At 47.2% G+C, this 19,320-nt stretch overlaps 1 protein-coding gene across 1 annotated transcript; it reads left to right on the forward strand.

The window, feature by feature from the left end:
* The first annotated feature begins 4,387 nt into the window (after positions 1 to 4,387).
* LOC119975959 (histone H2B-like) lies at positions 4,388 to 4,973 on the forward strand. Its single transcript, XM_038815941.1, has one exon. It carries the CDS (start codon positions 4,396 to 4,398, stop codon positions 4,771 to 4,773), a length of 378 nt encoding a protein of 125 aa, XP_038671869.1. The 5' UTR covers positions 4,388 to 4,395; the 3' UTR covers positions 4,774 to 4,973.
* The last annotated feature ends 14,347 nt before the right edge of the window (positions 4,974 to 19,320 follow it).

Genomic DNA, 19,320 nt, shown 5'->3' on the forward strand with positions numbered 1-19,320 from the left:
TGAATAATAAAAGTCATAGGCAGAGAAACCAAGGACAAAATTCAAATAAGGCTGTAGCGCAAAAATATTGGGAGCAAGACAATGTTAAAAAGACAAACTTAAAGGCGTTGTGCCTTAATACACGGAGCATTTGCAATAAAGTGGATATCCTAATCACACAGATAGATTTAAAGGGTACGATATAATTGGAGATATGGCTTCAGGGTGACCAGGGATTGCAATGTCCCAGGGGTATTCAGTATTTAGGAAGGACAGGCAAAAAGGAAAAGGCGGTGGAGCAGCATTGCTGGTTAAAGAGAAGATGGATACAATAGTCAGAAAGGATATTAGCTCTGACAATGTGGAGTCTGTATGGGTAGAGTTGAGAAATACCAAGGGCAAAAAAACATTAGTGGGTGTCATATATAGAGCCCCAAACTACAGTGGTGATGTTGGGAATGGTATAAAACAGGAAATTAGAGATGCGTGTGATAAGAGACTATCTGTGATCATGGGTAATTTTAATGTGCACATAGATTGTGCAAATAAAATTAGCCACAGTAATGTAGACGAGGAATTCCTGGAGTGCATACAGGATGGTTTTCTTGACTGCTATGTGGAGGAACCAACTGGAGTGCAGGCCATCTTAGACTGGGTACTATGTAATGAGAAGGGAACCAATACCAATCTAGTTGTGTGAGACCCTTTGGGGATGAGCGATCATAATATGAAATAATTTTTTTGCAAGATGGAGAGTGAAGTAGTTGATTCAGAAATGAGGGTGCTGAATCTTAATAAAGGAAACTATGAAGATATGAGGAGTGAGTTGGCAGTGATAGATTGGGGAGAGTTACTTCAAGGGTGACAGTGGATAAGCAATGGCAAACATTCAAAGAATGCATGGAGGAACTGCAACAACTGTTTATTGGTCAGTATTGTTGCTTCACAGCACCAGGGTCCCGGGTTTGATTCCCGCTTGGATCACTGTCAGTTCTCCCCATGTCTGTGTGAGTTTCCTCCAGGTGCTCTGATTTCCTCCCACAAGTCCTGAAAGACGAGCTTGTTAGGTGAATTGGACATTTTGAATTCTCCCTTTGTGTACCTGAACAGGTGCCGGAGTGTGGCGACTAGGGGCTTTTCACAGTTACTTCATTGCAGTGTTAATGGAAGCCAACTTGTGACAATAATAATAAATATTAAGATTATTAAGAAGATTATTAAGACGAAAGAAAAATGCATCTCAGTCTATGTTACTATGGGACAATTGTGGACTCAACATCAGGCAGATTAGAATTCAACTTCTCTCCAACGTTTCTCCACAAACTGCCTCTCTAATGCTTTCAAAATGCCTCTGCATTCCTCGGCTCCATCCAGAAATGACCTAATTTCCCCAAGTTGAAAACGAATTATCTGTGCAGGCTGCAAAGCTAGTTAACTCTCCAGGGACTTCCCCTGTCAAACCATAGTCTATTAGCCCAGACAAAAACACATTCCAGTGTCAATTTCATCTTCTGGCTGCTTAAAACACCCAGGAAAACACACTGCAAAACGGAATTATCTTTTAAAATGGCCATTGCATTCAAACACGCTCCAACCAGGGGCTGGTTTAGCTCACTGAGCTAAATCACTGGCTTTTAAAGCAGACCAAGTAGGCCAGCAGCATGGTTCGATTCCCGTACCAGCCTCCCCGGACAGGCACCGGAATATGGCGACTAGGGGCTTTTCACAGTAACTTCATTGAAGCCTACTGGTGACAATAAGCGATTTTCATTTCACCTCTGGCTTTAAACCCTTAAATTGCCCAATGATTAAAAGCCTTAAAGTCTTCCAGTCATTACACTTCTCCACATTAAACATTGTCATTTATCTGCCCACTCCACCAACCTGTCTTTTGAAGTACTACATTGTCCTCTTTACAATGTATATTTATTACAGGTTTTGTGAAAACTTTTCTGCAGAGCAGACTTTGAAATTATCCGCTACACACCAAGATTTTGATCATTAACAAACATGAAAAAAATCAAGAATGCATGGGGAACTCCATTACAAACCTTCCTCCAGCCCCCAAAATATCCATTAACATTTAATCTCTGCTTCATATTATTCAGCCAGTTTTGTATCGAGGTTGCTCCTGTTCCATCTATCCCATCAGCTATGACTTTAATCAGTGTTGGACTGGGGTGAGCACAGTAAGAAGTCTGACAACACCAGGTTAAAGTCCAACAGGCTTGTTTCGAATCACTAGATTTCAGAGCACAGCTCCTTCCTCAGGTGAATGAAGAGATGGGTTCCAGAAACACATATATAGACAAAGTCAAAGATGCAAGAGGATACTTTGAATGCGAGTCTTTGCAGTTAATTAAGTCATTACAGGTCGAGACAGAGCGACTGCAGAAAGGGATAACCACAGGATAAAGAGGTGCGAATTGTCTCAAGCCAGGCTTATTAGGCATGTAGGGAATGTGGCGACTAGGGGCTTTTCACAGTAACTTCATTGCAGTTTTAATATAAGCCTATTTGTGACAATAAAGGTTATTTATTTTATTTCTTTTATTTTTAAAGACAGGTGCAAAGTATTCATTTAATGCCTCTTATTGCAAGGAGGAGAGTTGTATGGCTGTGGGGCGCCTGGTTGGGGAAAGGAAATGGTCCCTCTAATGGTCAGGGAGGGTAACATGATGACAGCGGGGGGCGGAGTCAAGGGGAGCGGCAACTGCGACTGCGCAGCGGGTTGTCTCCACCGCGTCCTCCTCACACCTATATAAAGCGCCGCCGCGGTGGCTCAGGCTCATTGTTGCGACGACCTGGCCGCTGGTGATGGCTGAGGCTGCTATCGTTGATCAAGTGGACCTGCTCACGGCGACACCGCCGCTGCCAGTTACCGATGGCGGCACCTCCAGCCCCCCTCTCGCACCCTGCTCCGCCCCTGAGTCCTCCGCCCCTGAGTCCTCCGACCCAGCGCCCCGGCTTCTCCCCACACCACCCGTTGCCGCCAAGAAGAGCGCCTGTTGCCCGCAGAAAGAGGCCGCCGTCGCCACGGTGGCCGAGCACATCCTGGAGGCGGTGGCCGCCACTAAGGAGCGCCAGGCGCCGCGGGCAACTTGGGCCGCCAGGCGGAAAACCGTCTCGGCCGCCGGCTACGAGCTGGACGGCGGCCGGCCCAACAACGGCCGCTACTCGGCCGTGAGGGCGGCAGCGTCGTCCGCTCTGCAGCAGAGCCCGAAGAGGGGACGGCCCAGCATGCTTTCCCAGAAGCGGGCCAGGCGAGCGCTTCAAAATTTGAAGGGGCCGAAAACCCTCAAAACGTCTTCGTTCAAGGCGAGGAAAAAAGTCCCCAAGCGGCCGCTGGCATCCAGGCCCTTTGGCCGTAAGCTGGTGGCGGGGAAGAGGAGGTAGAGAGGCACCGGGAGCGGAGAAAACTTAACAGAATCAAGCAAAACTAAAAAAAAGGCTCTCTTCAGAACCACTTGCATTTCCACAAAGAATTAGCTGAAAGACGTCGAATGGAGCGGAATTGTGTCAAATGAATGTAGTTATTTATTAACATTCCGTGACCAGTTTTTACTTAGGAAAGATGAACGTGTGTGTAATGTCCGAAGGTTTACTTTTAAATGGGTCACTAATAAAATGTAGGCTGATGCTCCTTACTTTGGCTGCAGATCTTGTGCTTATTTTGTTTTTTTAAGGGGGGGGGCAACATAAATAACAGGAAAAATTCTTCGAAGAAGCACCTCTTACACAAAGTTTAATTTAACGCAGAACGTTTGGATTGGATGTTCATTATCACGTGTATCAAAATACAGTGAAAAGTATTTTTCTGCAAGCAGCTGAACAGTTAAGTTCATGAAAAGAAAAAATACATAATAGGGCGAAATAAGGTACACAATATAATTGCAGAAACACCAGCATCGAGTGAAGCATACAGGGGTGTAGTGTCTAAATCAAGTCAGGCCATAAGTGGGTCCTGGTAAAGAAGCAATAAAAGAAACCCTGCTGCCATTCAGTTTTGTACTACAGACGGCTGATGAGCATTTCCAGCAAATTTCTGATACAATTAATGACTTGCACACACGTAAGATTTTTTAAGAATTGATGATGCACACAGGGGCGAGAGATTAGGCTTTAAATTCTAAAATGGACCTCTCTCCCTCCGGGTCTCCTGCACCATCAGAATTTCTCCGTTTTCTGCTCCGACCAAAAGATGCAACAAGACCAAAAGACCTTCACCGCACGTGCCGCCGGGGCCGACCGGAAGTGCTCTTCTGATTGGTCCAATCTGCCGCGCGAGGAAGTGGGAAGCGGAATCCCGGCCAATAGGAAAGCCTCTCCTCCCAATCCCTTATTAGCATACGGTCCCTATATATAGGAGAGCGGGGGAGAGCGGCTGTTCAGTCAGTCTGTTCGAGTGGAGCAGGAATGCCGGAGGTGGTGAAGGGCGGGGTCTCCCGCAAGGCGTCCAAGCAGTCCCTGAGCAAAGTTACCAAGAAGCCGCCCAAGCGGCGAAGGAAAGCCCGCAAGCAGAGCTACTCCATCTACGTGTACCGGGTGCTGACCCAGGTCCACCCGTCCACCCGGATCTCCTCCAAGGCCATGAGCGTCATGAACTCCTTCGTGATCGACATCTTCGAGCGCATCGCCTCCGAAGCCTCGCATCTTATCCACTACAACAAGCGGCACACTATCTCCTCCCGGGAGATCCAGAGCGCCGTCCGCCTCATGCTGCCCGGCGAGCTGGCCAAGCACGCCGTCTCCGAGGGCACCAAGGCGGTCACCAAGTACACCAACTCCGTCTAGCTCGACCGTAACGCCAGAGAAACAAATTACACAACGGCTCTTTTAAGAGCCACGAACAAGGACAGGAAGGGCTTAAATTCCGAACTCCACATAACAGCGAAACTTCACATCCGCACAGAATTTAATCTAAAGCCAGTTATTACAAGAGACCATTGCAAATTACAGACTAAAGTTAAAACATAAACTAGCTTTAAACTCGATTGCCTCGATTATGTTCTCGTGTGTCGTTCTGGGGTCTACCGGCAAGTGGCCCTTCGGCCGGGAGCAGCACCCATCCATTCCCATCCCATTTTTAAGCACTTGGTTTGTAGCCTTTAATGATGGTGCAACTGATCAATGCTTCATAAATGTCAGGGTTCCCACCCCAGCGAGTTCCAGATTCCTGCCACCCTCGGGTCAAAAAGGTTTTTGTCAAATATGCCCGACCTTAAATCTGACCCCTTGTTATTGACTCCCCCACTAAGGGGAAAAGTTCCTTTCTATCCACCATGTCCCTCATAATTCTCCCCACCTCAATCAGGTCCCCCCCACCCCTCAGCCTTCTCTGCTCGGAGGAAAACAACTCCAGCCTAACCAGCCTCTTCATAGCTGAAACGCTTCAGCCAAGGGCACCATCATGGTGAATCCCCTCCGCACCCTCTCCAGTGCAATCACATCCTTCCTATAGTGTGGCGACGAGGACTGCACACAGTACTCTAGCTGTGGCCTAACCAGTGTTTTATACAGCTCCATCATAACCTCCCTGCTCTTATATTCAATGGCTCGGTTAATAAAGGCAAGTATCCCATATGCCTTCTTACCCACCTTATCTTCCTGTCGTGGAATGCAGAGGAGGGGAGGGATGGGGATTGCCTGCATTTGGTATCCATCCCTTCGAACATTTCAGAGGGCAGTTAAAAAAGCGAGGTGGTCTCTTTGCAGAGAGTCAGCTGACCTCCGACGGCCCATGTTAAAAATGGGGCGAGGCGACTGGACGCTCAATTTTGTGCGATCCACATGCTTGGAAAGTCAACTTGCAAATGGTGCTTCCAGTTATTCAGAGCAGACAAGACGGGAAGTTCGGAAATCAGTTGTCCTGCTCCAGGGTGAAGGTTGTTGCGATTCTCAAGTCAGCATATGCTCAAGTCCAGCCAAGGGATGAAATGTCCAGCTCTGCCAGGCAGGGGGAACAGCACCTGGCAGATTTCAACCCCCTTCCCAAACGCTTAACCCCTGCCCCAGCCTTGCCGTCAGTTTAACCCATTGGTAATTCCTCCAAACCCTGATCGATGTGTGCTTTGAGCTAGCAAAAGATTGGGTGTTGAATTTGTCTTGAAACACGACTCCAAGGGGAGCGTCTCAAATTTTGCAATCATTATTTGAAAAGTGCCAATGGCTTCAGTGTTTAAATGGCTAAAATCAAATCAAAACAGTGGGTTTTATTTTCAAAGGGAAAGCCATCATTTTTCACCAACTATTCTTGGACAGCAACTCTGCTGGCAAGAATAATCTACAATATATCCAGCATCGGCAGTATCTGGATGTTACTTTTCTGGTGGTATGTCTGACAATGGGGTAGACCTCAGTTGAGTGCCTGTTGGGTGAAAATATTCACAAGTAGACCTTGACGTGAGCAAAAGAAGCAATTTATTATTTACAGAGCTCCAGGAGAAAGGTCCTGGGCTCCTTATTCATAGAATCATAGAATTTACAGTGCAGAAGGAGGCCATTTGGCCCATCGAGTCTGCACCAGCACTTGGAAAGAGCACCTTACCCTCAAGCCCACAATCCCACCCTATCTCCATAACCCAGTAACCCCACCCAACACTAAGGGCAATTTTGGACACTTAAGGGCAATTTAGCATGGCCAATCCACCTAACCTGCACATCTTTGGACTGTGGGAGGAAACCGGAGCACCCGGAGAAAACCCACGCAGACACAGGGAGAATGTGCAGACTCCGCACAGGCAGTGACCCAAGCCGGAATCGAACCTGGGACACTGGAACTGTGAAGCAATTGTGCTAATCACTATGTTACCGGCACACCTTCTCATTGAGCTGTGGCTTATAGTGGGTTTATATACTTTTCAAAAGCAGAATTAGTTTGCATTCCCATTTACATACAGCCAATCAATTCTCTTAGTACCACAGTTCATTCCGTATATGGCAATCAATTCTTATTCCCTTGGTATCACAGTTCATTCCATATATGGCTATCAGTTCTTTACACAGCAGTTTACAGTTGTCCTGTCCGTATGTTGCATGCATGATTACATAAGTCCATGGGTTGCCAGTCCTAAAATCATGAGTTGCTAGTCCTGGATATGGTCACAGCTGTTTTGACAGCTTAGAATAACAGCTCCTGCAGAAATGGAGCACTGGCCATCATTGACCCATTTTTTTTGGAGTGTCATGGGAATGTCACTTTAAGAAATGTTTGTCTGCTCAAGTGGCTGCAGTGATGTTAGAGTGTGGGTGGAGCTGAGCTCGGGCTCTGCTTTTTAGTTTAACTTTGAGAAAAGCTTGGGTGTGTCTGTGTTTTTTTGGTTTTGTTTTCAGTGTTGGAGCTGAAGCCAGACGAAGGCTGTTCTCTCTGCCATGAAAAGACTATCTCTTGATCATTTGGTGAATTCAGAATTATAACTGTTTTCAGTAGTGAATTTAAACCTGATGTGCTTCTGTTAAAAGGTGTTTATTTTGTCTTCTGGATGTTGTTTGGGAATGTATTAAGGATTACTTAGTGTTGTATTCTTTGGGGGTTGTATTTGAATTAATGGTTGCTAAGATGTTCACTGTCTGTTTTAAAAAGGTTAACTTGAGTTCATAGAATAAATATTGTTTTGCTTTAAAAAAAATTACTTCTCTATTTCTGCTGTACCACACCTGAAGAGTGGGCCATGTGCTCCCCATACCACAATCTACTAAAGGTGTGGGTCAGGGGAACTCCATGATACACTTTGGGGTTCTCTAAGCCCTGGCCCATAACAGGAGGATACATGTCTTAGAGTCACTTTTACACTAAAGTTCACTGTCTCAGCAGGAAACTACTATGAAGCAAAAAACAATCATTAATTCGTGTTCCAGCAGAAAGTTGACATCAACAGTGCCTCTGAACCTCTTGTAAACATGTCCACCAATATTAGAGTTATCTAACACAGAATCATACACAGAAGCAGGAGGAGGCCATTTGGCCCTTCGAGTCTGCTCTGCCATTCATTATTTTCATGGCTGATCATCAAATTCAATACCCTGATCCAGCCTTCCCCCCATATCCCTCGATCCCTTTATCCCCAAGAGCGATATCTAATTCCTTCTTGAAATTGCACAACTTTTGGTCTCAGCTACTTTCTGTGGTAGTGAATTCCTCACAGATTCACCACTCTCTGGGTGAAGAATTTTCTCCTCACCTCACTCCTTAAAGGTTCATCCCTTATCCTCAAACTATGACCCCTAGTTCTGGACTCATCCACCATCGGGAACATTCTTTCTGAATCTACCCTGTCTAATCATAAGAACATAAGAACTAGGAGCAGGAGTAGGCCATCTGGCCCCTCGAGCCTGCTCTGCCATTCAATGAGATCATGGCTGATCTTTTGTGGACTCAGCTCCACTTTCCGGCCCAAACACCATAACCCTAATCCCTTTATTCTTCAAAAAACTATCTATCTTTACCTTAAAAACATTTAATGAAGGAGCCTCAACTGCTTCACTGGGCAAGGAATTCCATAGATTCACAACCCTTTGGGTGAAGAAGTCCCTCCTAAACTCAGTCCTAAATCTACTTCCCCTTATTTTGAGGCTATGTCCCCTAGTTCTGCTTTCACCCGCCAGTGGAAACAACCTGCCCACATCTATCCTATCTATTCCCTTCATAATTTTAAATGTTTCTATAAGATCCCCCCTCATCCTTCTGAATTCCAATGAGTACAGTCCCAGTCTACTCAACCTCTCCTCATAATCCAACCCCTTCAGCTCTGGGATTAACCTAGTGAATCTCCTCTGCACACCCCCCCCCCCCCCCCCCCGTGCCAGTATGTCCTTTCTCAAGTAAGGAGACCAAAACTGAACACAATACTCCAGGTGTGGCCTCACTAACACCTTATACAATTGCAACATAGCCTCCCTAATGTTAAACTCCATCCCTCTATCAATGAAGGACAAAATTCCATTTGCCTTCTTAATCACCTGTTGCACCTGTAAACCAACTTTCTGTGACTCATGCACTAGCACACCCAGGTCTCGCTGCACAGCGGCATGCTTTAATATTTTATAGTTTAAATAATAATCCCGTTTGCTGTTATTCCTACCAAAATGGATAACCTCACATTTGTCAACATTGTATTCCATTTGCCAGACCCTAGCCCATTCACTTAACCTATCCAAATCCCTCTGCAGACTTCCAGTATCCTCTGCACTTTTCGCTTTACCACATATCTTAGTGTCATCTGCAAACTTGGACACATTGCCCTTGGTCCCCAACTCCAAATCATCTATGTAAATTGTGAACAATTGTGGGCCCAACACGGATCCCTGAGGGACACCACTAGCTACTGATTGCCAACCAGAGAAACACCCATTAATCCCCACTCTTTGCTTTCTATTAATTAACCAATCCTCTATCCATGCTACTACTTTACCCTTAATGCCATGAATCTTTATCTTATGCAGCAACCTTTTGTGTGGCACCTTGTCAAAGGCTTTCTGGAAATCCAGATATACCACATCCATTGGCTCCTCGTTGTCTACTGCACTGGTAATGTCCTCAAAAAATTCCACTAAATTAGTTAGGCATGACCTGCCCTTTATGAACCCATGCTGCATCTGCCCAATGGGACAATTTCTATCCAGATGCCTCGCAATTTCTTCCTTGATGATAGATTCCAGCATCTTCCCTACTACCGAAGCTACGCTCACTGGCCTATAATTTCCTGCTCTCTGCCTACATCCTTTTTTAAACAGTGGTGTCACGTTTGCTAATTTCCAATCCACCAGGACCACCCCAGAGTCTAGTGAATTTTGGTAAATCATCATTAGTAGGGCAGCACGGTGGCCTAGTGGTTAGCACAACCGCCTCACGGCGCTGAGGTCCCAGGTTCGATCCCGGCTCTGGGTCACTGTCCGTGTGGAGTTTGCACATTCTCCCCGTGTCTGTGTGGGTTTCGCCCCCACAACCCAAAAATGTGCAGGCTAGGTGGATTGGCCACTCTAAATTGCCCCTTAATAGAAAAAATAATTGGGTAATCTAAATTTATAAAAAAAAAAAAAAAAATTAGTGCATCTGCAATTTCCCTAGCCATCTCTTTTAGCACTCTGGGATGCATTCCATCAGGGCTAGGAGACTTGTCTACCGTTAGCCCCATTAGCTTGCCCATCACTACCTCCTTAGTGATAACAATCCTCTCAAGGTCCTCACCTGTCATAGCCTCATTTCTATCCTGTTAGAATTTTATAAGTTTCTATGAGATCCCCTCTCACTCTTCTAAACTCCACTAAATATAATCCTAACCAACGTTGCCTCTCCTCATGTGACAGTCCCACCATCCCAGGAACCATCCTGGTAGACTTTCGTTGCGTTCGCTCCATAGCATCCTTCCTCATCGGGAACACCATAGGGAGGCTATTTGAGTGTAATGATGGTCGAGGTAGGTATCTTGCAAATGAGTGCGGTTGCTGGAATCTGAAAGAAAAACAGAAAGTACTGGACAATCTCAGCAGGTCTGACAGCCTCTGTGGAGAGAGAAGGGAACTATCGTATCGAGTCTGGGTGGATCTTTGTCAAAGCTCGGACCTGTGAAAGTTATTAGTTACATTCATTAGTAACTGGGCTACTGCAGCGACCCACACAACAAAACATCCAGGTGAATAAGCGGATACCACACCACCTCCATCACTGGGTCAAATGTGAAATTTGAGATCGTATTGATGAAGTGAATGTTTTCACAGACTTTGTTAGAGGTGAACCCTATAATCTGTGGTTAGCACTGTTGCTTCACAGCGCCAAGGACCCGGGTTTGATTCCCCGCTTGGGTCACTGTCTGTGCGGAGTTCTCCGTGTGTCTGCTTGGGTTTCCTCCAGGTGCTGTGGTTTCCTCCCACAAGTCCTGAAAGGTGTGCTTGTTAGGTGAATTGGACATTCTGAATTCTCCCTCTGTACCCGAACAGACGCGGAATGTGGCGACTGGGGGCTTTTCACAGTAACTTCATTGCAGTGTTAATGCAAGCCTACTTGTGACAATAATAAAGATTATTATTATTAAATAGAATTGAGTGAATGTTAAGAATCAAGCCGTTGCAGGTTGAGAGAGTTATGGGAAATTTGTGAGACACGGAATGTTATCTTCTTTTAATTTTTTTGGGGGGGGGAAAAGAGACGAAGCTGTACATAATAGTCGCAAAGGAGAAATTAGACAAACAATGTGCTCCGAAGGAGAGACATGTTGGACTGCAAAAGTTAACTCAGTCACTCTCTCTCTGTCCACAGATACCAGGAGTTTGGCTGTTGCTTTCTGCCTTTATTGTACAAACTGGGAGCTGTATCCCCTGGGATTCAGAAGTTTAAAACTGAACTGATCGAATTTTTCAACACTGTGTCGATCAAATAAGGTCGATTGGGTGACATTTTCTGCTGCTCGAGGAGTTTCGAAATCAGAGAGAGATTTTTCAGGGGTGAAATTGAGAAACACTTGATCATTCAAACGATGCTTGAAGTTTTGAACCCGATTCAACAACCGGGAATTGATGGTGCATGAATTGTTACTTGCAAAATTTGGGATTGTTGGACGACTGTCTACGAAAGGATGGAGACAGATTCCAGAATCATAGATTCCCTACACTGCTAAAGGAGGCCACTCGGTTTATCGAGTCTGCACCGTCCATCCAGGCCCACTCCCCCACCCTATCCCCACCTAATCTTTGAACATTAAGAGGCAATTGTTATCATGGTCAATCCACCTAACCTACACATCTTTGGAGGAAACTGGAGCACCCAGAGGAAATCCACACAGATAGAGGGAGAACGTGCAAACTCCACACAGTCACCCAAGGCCGGAATTGAACCCGGGTCCCTGACGCCGTGAGTCAGCAGTGCCAACCACTCGAATCAACCATGTTGTTGAATTCTGCGCTCTCAGCTGATGTTACTACTGGAAAGCCAGGTCCCGGAATGGAAAACTAGCTCCGTGGACCTGCATGAACGGAGTCACAGAACTGCCAATTGACTTTTAACGAAAAAATGAGACATTTATTCAACAAGAATAGATGGACTATAATACACTACTCCTTCATTCCCAGTTGATCATTGATGCGCACAGATCTAAAAGGATTACATAAATTCCAAAATATCTTCCTCTCTAATATTTATTTATTTATTTTTATTGTCATACAATGCAAAGCACATAGGCACAGTATTAAAACCAAGAACATCAGCAACAACATCAGACAATGCATGCATCAAAATCACATTCACTTTTCCCGCTGGCAGCACACCCCCATCTCTGGATTCCCCGCATTCCTGGGAAATCCCATTGACAAGCAGCGGGAAGACAGTATCCCTCTGCCAGCGGAAAGCACCCATGGCTATGGGACCAGAGAATCCAGCCCTTTTTTTAAGGTCTTCTAAAGGCCACTACATTTTCAACAGTCACAACAAAATCCACGATAGTCCTCAATACCGAGACCCCGCAAAGCTGTGTACATGGCCCCCTGCTATACTCCCTGTACACACTCGACTGTGTGGCAAAATTTGGCTACAACTCCATCTACAATGTTGCTGCTAACACAACTGTAATGGGTCGGATTTCGAACAACGATGAGTCAGAGTACAGGAGGGAGATAGAGAACCTAGCGGAGTGGTGTAACGACAACAATCTATCCCGCAATGTCAGCAAAACTAAGGAGCTGGTCATTGACTTCAAGAATCAAAGTATCGTACACACCCCGATCTGCATCAATGGGGCCGAGGTGGAGATGGTTGACAGCTTCAAATTCCTAGGTGTGCACATCACCAACAATCTGTCCTGATCCACCCACATCGACGCTACCACCAAGAAAGCTCAACAGCGGCTATTGTTTCTCAGGAAACTAAGGAAATTCGGCATGTCCACATTAACCCTGACCAACTTTTACAGATGCACCATAGGAAGCATCCTATCGGGCTGCATCACAGCCTGGTATGGCAACTGCTCGGCCCAACACGCAAGAAACTTCAGAGACTCGTGAACACAGCCCAGTCCATCACACGAACCTGCCTCCCATCCATTGACTCCATCTACACCTTCTGCTGCCTGGGGAAAGCGGGCAGCAGAATCAAAGACCCCTCCCACCCGGCTTACTCACTCTTCCAACTTCTTCCATTGGGCAGGAGATTCAGAAGTCTGAGAACACGCACGAACAGATTCAAAAACAGCTTCTTCCCCACTGTCACCAGACTCCTAAATGACCCTCTTATGGATTGAACTGATCTCTTCATACATCTTCTCTATTGAGTCCCACTACACTCCTGTATGCTTCACCCAATGCCTGTGTGTATGTATGTACATTGTGTATTTATGTTTGCTCTCTGTAATTTTTTCATGTATAGAATGATCTGCCTGGACTGTACGCAAAACAATACTTTCCACTGTGCCTCAGTACATGTGACAATAAACAAATCCAAATCAGGCAAAGTATTCCATCAACAATTCTGCGTGAATATAAATTGTGAACATCAAGACGTGAACCAAATTTCTGTAGTTTATGTTGATGACCACGCAAAATGCTGTAATTCCGAGTAAAGAGCTTTTCAGGCTGAGAGGCAGGTAGTCAGGCCATGTGTCAATTTCTAAACTTCAACTAAATCAAAAAGCAATCTTCTCTTCTCCAAAGATTGCAATCCAAGAATCCTTAAATGCTCCTCATCAGGAATTCCATTCATACCTTCCATTTTGCTGGTAACATGACTTTCCACTCTCTCTATGAGCTGTGTATCTCTCTGAAAGTGTGGATTCCAAATTGTGGGTATACCTGCTGCTTATAGAGTTTAAGGATTCTCAGTAAGTACACAGTCCATGTGAATCAATAGGCAAAATGTGGGCATGCACCCCACACTCTGAATCCCAGTGGCAGATGCCAATCAACGCAACTTCTCTGGATTTCTCATGAAATATCCCCAGATGTTTGTTACACTTTGAACCAACCAGCCTCACTGGAACTCTAACTTCCACACAAGAGTTTCTACTCGTCACTGTTGTAGAACATGCTTAGAATCTTCTCTCACAAACAAGGTTTTCTCTCAGATGCCTTCACCAAGGATCCACTTCCAGGAGTTCAATCTCCCCTTTCAGTAGTCCTCTGCCTTGGATTGCCATGTGTTTTCAAGGCTCCACACAACCTCTCAGATACCCAGCCATGACAACGGAGCACAGGCTGTAGTAAGGAAGCACCCACTTTAGGATGACTTCAGATGTTTGGCTTCTTGCTAGCCGCTTGTCCGTGTCTGCACCTTTCAGTTCTCTCTTTAACTGGGGGCCTCTTTCTTCAACTTAACTGAACAGTACCTTGTTCGCATTCCAGTTCTTTATCCCTTGACTCCAGTCTCTTTGGGGCTTCACATTCATTGCCTGGTTTCTTGAACTATATGTATAATAATAATCTTTATTGTCACAAGTAGGTTCACATTAACACTGCAATGAAGTTACTGTGAAAAGCCCCTAGTGGCTACATTCCGGGGCCTATTCAGAGGATAAATTCACAATGTCCAAATTACCTAATAGCACATCTTTCGGGACTTGTAGGAGGAAACCGGAGGAAACCTACGCAAACACGGGGGGAACGTGTAGTTTCCATACAGACAGTTACCCAAGCTGGGAATTGAATCCCAGGTTCGATTCCCTGCTGGGTCACTGTCTGTGAGGAGTCTACACATTCTCCCCGTGTCTGCGTGGGTTTCCTCCGGTTTCCTCCCACAGTCCAAAGACGTGCAGGTTAGGTGGATTGGCCACGTTAAATTGCCCTTAGTGTCCAAAAAGGGTTATTGGGTTACGGGGATAGGGTGGAAGTGAGGGCTTAAATGGGTCGGTGCAGATTCAATGGGCCAAATGGCCTTTCTGCACTCTATGGGTGTGATTCTCCATCCCCCACGCCGGGTGGGAGAATAGCAGGAGGGCATCCCGACATTTTTCACGCCCTCCCGCTATTCTCTCCCCCCCCCCCCCCCCCCATGCCACGAATTGCTGCTCGCCGTTTTTTACGGCAAGCGGCGATTCTCCGAGGCCGATGGGCCGAGTGGCCAGGCCTTCACGCCCGTTTCAACACGGCAGCAAACACACCTGCTCACTGCCGTCGTGAAACGGGCGCCAGATGCCCGTTTGGGGCATCTAGAGGCCCTATTTGCACGGGAGCACCACGACTGTGCTCGGGAGGGGACAGGCCCGCGATCGGTGCCCACCGATTGTCGGGCCAGCGTCCAAAACAGACGCACTCTTTCCCCTCCGCCACCCGGCAAGATCAAGCTGCCACGTCTTGCCGGGCGGCTGAGGAGAAAGGCGCCAACTGCGCATGCGCGGGTTGGCGTTGTCCAACCTGCGCATGCGCGGCTGACGTCATCGGCTGCGTTAGCCGCCGTGATGCTTGACGTGCGGCCTTGTTGACCGTCGTCAAGGCCGCGCCGCCGTGACGCGCGGGGCCGCGCTCCTAGCCCCAACCGGAGGGGAGAATCGGCCCCGGAAAAGGCTGTGAAGGCTGCCATGGGTCACGGCCTGTCCCACGGCAGCCTTTACGATTCTCCGCATTTGCGGAGAATCTCGCCCTATGTTCTATGTTCTATGACAGTGACCCAAGCCGGGAATCGAACCTAGGACCCTGGTGCTGTGAAGCCATAGTGCTACCCACTGTGCTACCGTGCTGCTGTGTTGATTAGCTTCTGGGACTTTTGTCCTGCCTCTGCTGGCAGTTTCTGTGACAGATGATTTCTTCTCGGATAGCTGGTGCCAACTGAACTGCAAGTGCCTATGTTTTTCAATGTGGGCCCTGGTTGCTAAGCAACAGCCTAGTCTTTCTTTAAACACTGTTCTTTTTTCTCGTCATCAACCTTTAATTATAATGCCAGAACAGTTTGAAATAAAACCCAGATTAACACAGGCCTCTCCTGTCCCTCTTCTCCTGGAAGGCACAGAATTCAAAAGCATCAAAGTTTGATAAAATGTGTATGTAACATAGGTTCAGCCTCAGCTGGAGCATTGTTCTGGACAATGAATTTTAGGAAGGATTATGGAATCATAGCAACAGTACAGTGCAGAAGGAGGCTATTCGGCCCATCGATTCTGCACCGGCCCTTGAAAGAGCACCCTTCTTTTTTTTAATAAATTTAGAGTGCCCAGTTATTTTTCTTTCCCAATTAAGGGCCAATTTAGCGTGGCCAATCCACCTAACCTGCACATCTTTGGGTTGTGGAGGTGAAACCCACTCAGACATGGGGAGAATGTGCAAACTCCACACGGACAGTGACCCAGGGCCGGGATTCGAACCCGGGTCCTCAGCGCCGCAGTCCCAGTGCTAACCACTGCGCCACATGCCGCCTAAGAGCCCCTTACTTAAGCTCAGGCTTCCACCCTATCCCTGTAACCCAGTAACCCGACCTAATCTTTTGGACGCTAAGGGCAATTGATCACGGCCAATCCACCTAACCCGCACATCTTTGGATTGTGGGAGGAAACCGGAGCACCTGGAGCAAAGCCATGCAGACACGGGAAGAACGTGCAAACTACACAGAGACAGTCACCCAAGGCCGGAATTGGACCTGGATCCTTGGCTCTGTGAGGCAGCAGTGCTTACTGCTGTGCCACCGTGCCACCCACAATTCAATTTAAATTCCACCAGCTGCCTCGGTCTCCAGAATCTGGGCCTCTGGATTAGGTAGCCAATATGTCATCTGTATTACCACAATTGGCTTCATTTGGAATAAAACTATTTGGTTGTAAAGTTGGTCCAGGAACAATGTGAGTTGGGGTTTCTGGGGGTTGGAGGGGTGAGGGGGGGGGGGGGGTCTGCTGTCCACAAATCGCTGAAAGTGGCATTTGAACTCGTATTTCTGGGGCATTACGCATCATTGCTCAGCTTTTTGACCACTAATCCTGTCGAGATACCACTCTACTCCTGTGCAACCCAGCGCCCTTCCCCCTCAACACCCCCCCCCCCCCAATCTTCATGTTTCCTTTCATGTCTTCATACAACATATTTTGAAAGGTACTGTTGAATCTGCTTCTACCATTATTGCACACTACATTACAGATCACAACAAACTGTTGTGGGAAGTAATGTAGCCTCCAATTATTTTGCTAATCACCTTAAATCTTTGTCCTCAAGTAACCAACACTCTTGTCACTGGAGAGAGTTCCTATTGATCGACACTAGCAAAACCCTTAATGATTTTTGGCACATCTATCCAATCAACTCTTAACATTCTCTCTTTGAAGGAAAATTATTCCCATTTCTCCAGTATCCTGACAGTAAATAAAGCCCCTCATCCAAGATTCCATTGTCATGGGCAACACGGTAGCACAGTGGTTAGCACTGTTGCTTCACAGCTCCAGGTTCCAGGTTCGGTTCCCGGCTTGGGTCACCATTCGTGCGGAGTCTGCACGCTCTCCCCTGTCTGGGCGGGAAAAAGGTCCCAGGATACGAAAACTCGCGTGACAACGAGGGCGACACATGCGAGGATTGGCTCTGTCGAAAATGCTGTTCTGCCACTGGGCAGCGAACACAGAGAGGAACACAGCGGGGCCCTCACTTCTTCTTGGGAAGAAGATCGGGAGTGATTGGAATTGGAAGAGGAACCTTGGCAGCACATTCATTTTTAATCATCTGTACTCTTCCCGCCAGGGAGAGCAGGAGTGAGTCCCATCTCCACAGGTCCCTCTTCACCTCCTCCACCAGGCTGGACAGTTCCACTTATGGAGTTGTGCTCATTCGTGGACGATCTGGATCCCCTGCATTATGAACTTGGTTTGGGCCACCATGCATGGCAGCATTTCCTGCTCTGCTCCTCCCTCTGGGGGGGTTTAACGGGAAGATTTTGCACTCGCTCAGGTTAACTTTGCCTGTCCACCCCTTCACTGATCTAAGAGCGATGGCCAACGGCTCAATTGTCATTGCCAACAGCAGTGGGGACAATGGCCACTCCTGCCTCATCTCTCAGTGCAACCGGAAATATTCTGAGTTGGTGGCGTTCGTCCTTACACTCATCGTGGGAGCTCCAAACCCTGACTGGTCAAGCACCTCCATGAGATGCCTCCATTCGACTCGGTCGTAGCTTTCTCAGCGTCCAGGGAGATGATGACTTCTGGTGTCCCCTCCCCGGTTGGGGGTCACGATCTCGTTCAGCAGGCATCTGATATTCGCTGTTAGCTGTCTGCCCTTGACAAACCCGATCTGAATTTCCGCGATCACTTCTGGAAAGCGACTCTCTCGGTTAGAGTTTCACCAGGACTTTAGAGTCCGTGTTCCTGAGTGGGATAGGTGTGTATGACCCGAACTCCGTCAGGTCTTTGCCTTTTTGGGGGATCAGTGAGATCGAGGCCTGTGCCAGCGGAGGCGGCAGGACCCCCCCCCCCCCCCTCGACAGTGAGTCGTTGAACGTTTACTGCAGATGAGGGGCCAGTGCTGCCTAAATTTGTGTTAGAGGTCCACTGGGAACCCGTCCGGTCTGGTCCCTTCTCTATCTGGATGGAATCAATGCATTCCAGTCCGAGCAGTGCTTCCAGTCCCTGTCTCCTGTCCTCCTCCACAACAGGTATCTATGTGCAGCATCCATGGGGGCGCTGCGCCCCGGCCCATCTCCAACCTCACGTCCATGGAGTGTGGAGCATGGTCTGAGATCACTAGCGGGGAGTATTCCGCCCTCACTACTCCTGGGAGCACCGATTTCCCCGCTATGAAGAGGTCTATGTGGTAGTAGCCTGTGTGAACATTGGAGAAGAAGGAGAACTTCTCTCTTCGGTGGTTGAGTATCCAAGGGTCTATACCACTCAGTCCAAAGATGTGCAGGTTAGGTGGATTGGCCATGATAAATTGCCCTTAGTGTCCAAAATTGCCCTTAGTGTTGGGTGGGGTTACTGGGTTATTGGGATAGGGTGGAGGTGTTGACCTTGGGTAGAGTGCTCTTTCCAAGAGCCGGTGCAGACTCGATGGGCTGAATGGCCTCCTTCTGCACTGTAAATTCTATGTAAATTCTATCTATGTAAATTCTGCAATGTGTTTGGTTCTTGTGTCGTGCCTGATATGGCGCCCATTCAAGAACTGGGCCTGTCCATTCTGGGGTCTTGACACAGTTGTCGACCCCCATCCATGATGGGAGTCTAGTTCTGGGATTTCTGCCATTGTTTTATTGAAGCCAATGCGCAGAGTGGACAAGGACAAGCCCTCAAACCACCTCATTGTCTCTTTCAAAAAACAACCCAAATTGAACCCAGTTCATGGTCCCCAGAACGAGAGGCAGACCAAGGTCCAAGCTGACAGGAAAAGGCTCATCTTGGGCTTGACCTGACTTTTGATCATTTTTTTTTCCAGCCGTCCTTTTTGCTTTCATTTCATTTT

Source organism: Scyliorhinus canicula, chromosome 13 (assembly GCF_902713615.1).
Source record: "Scyliorhinus canicula chromosome 13, sScyCan1.1, whole genome shotgun sequence".
NCBI lineage: Eukaryota > Metazoa > Chordata > Chondrichthyes > Carcharhiniformes > Scyliorhinidae > Scyliorhinus > Scyliorhinus canicula.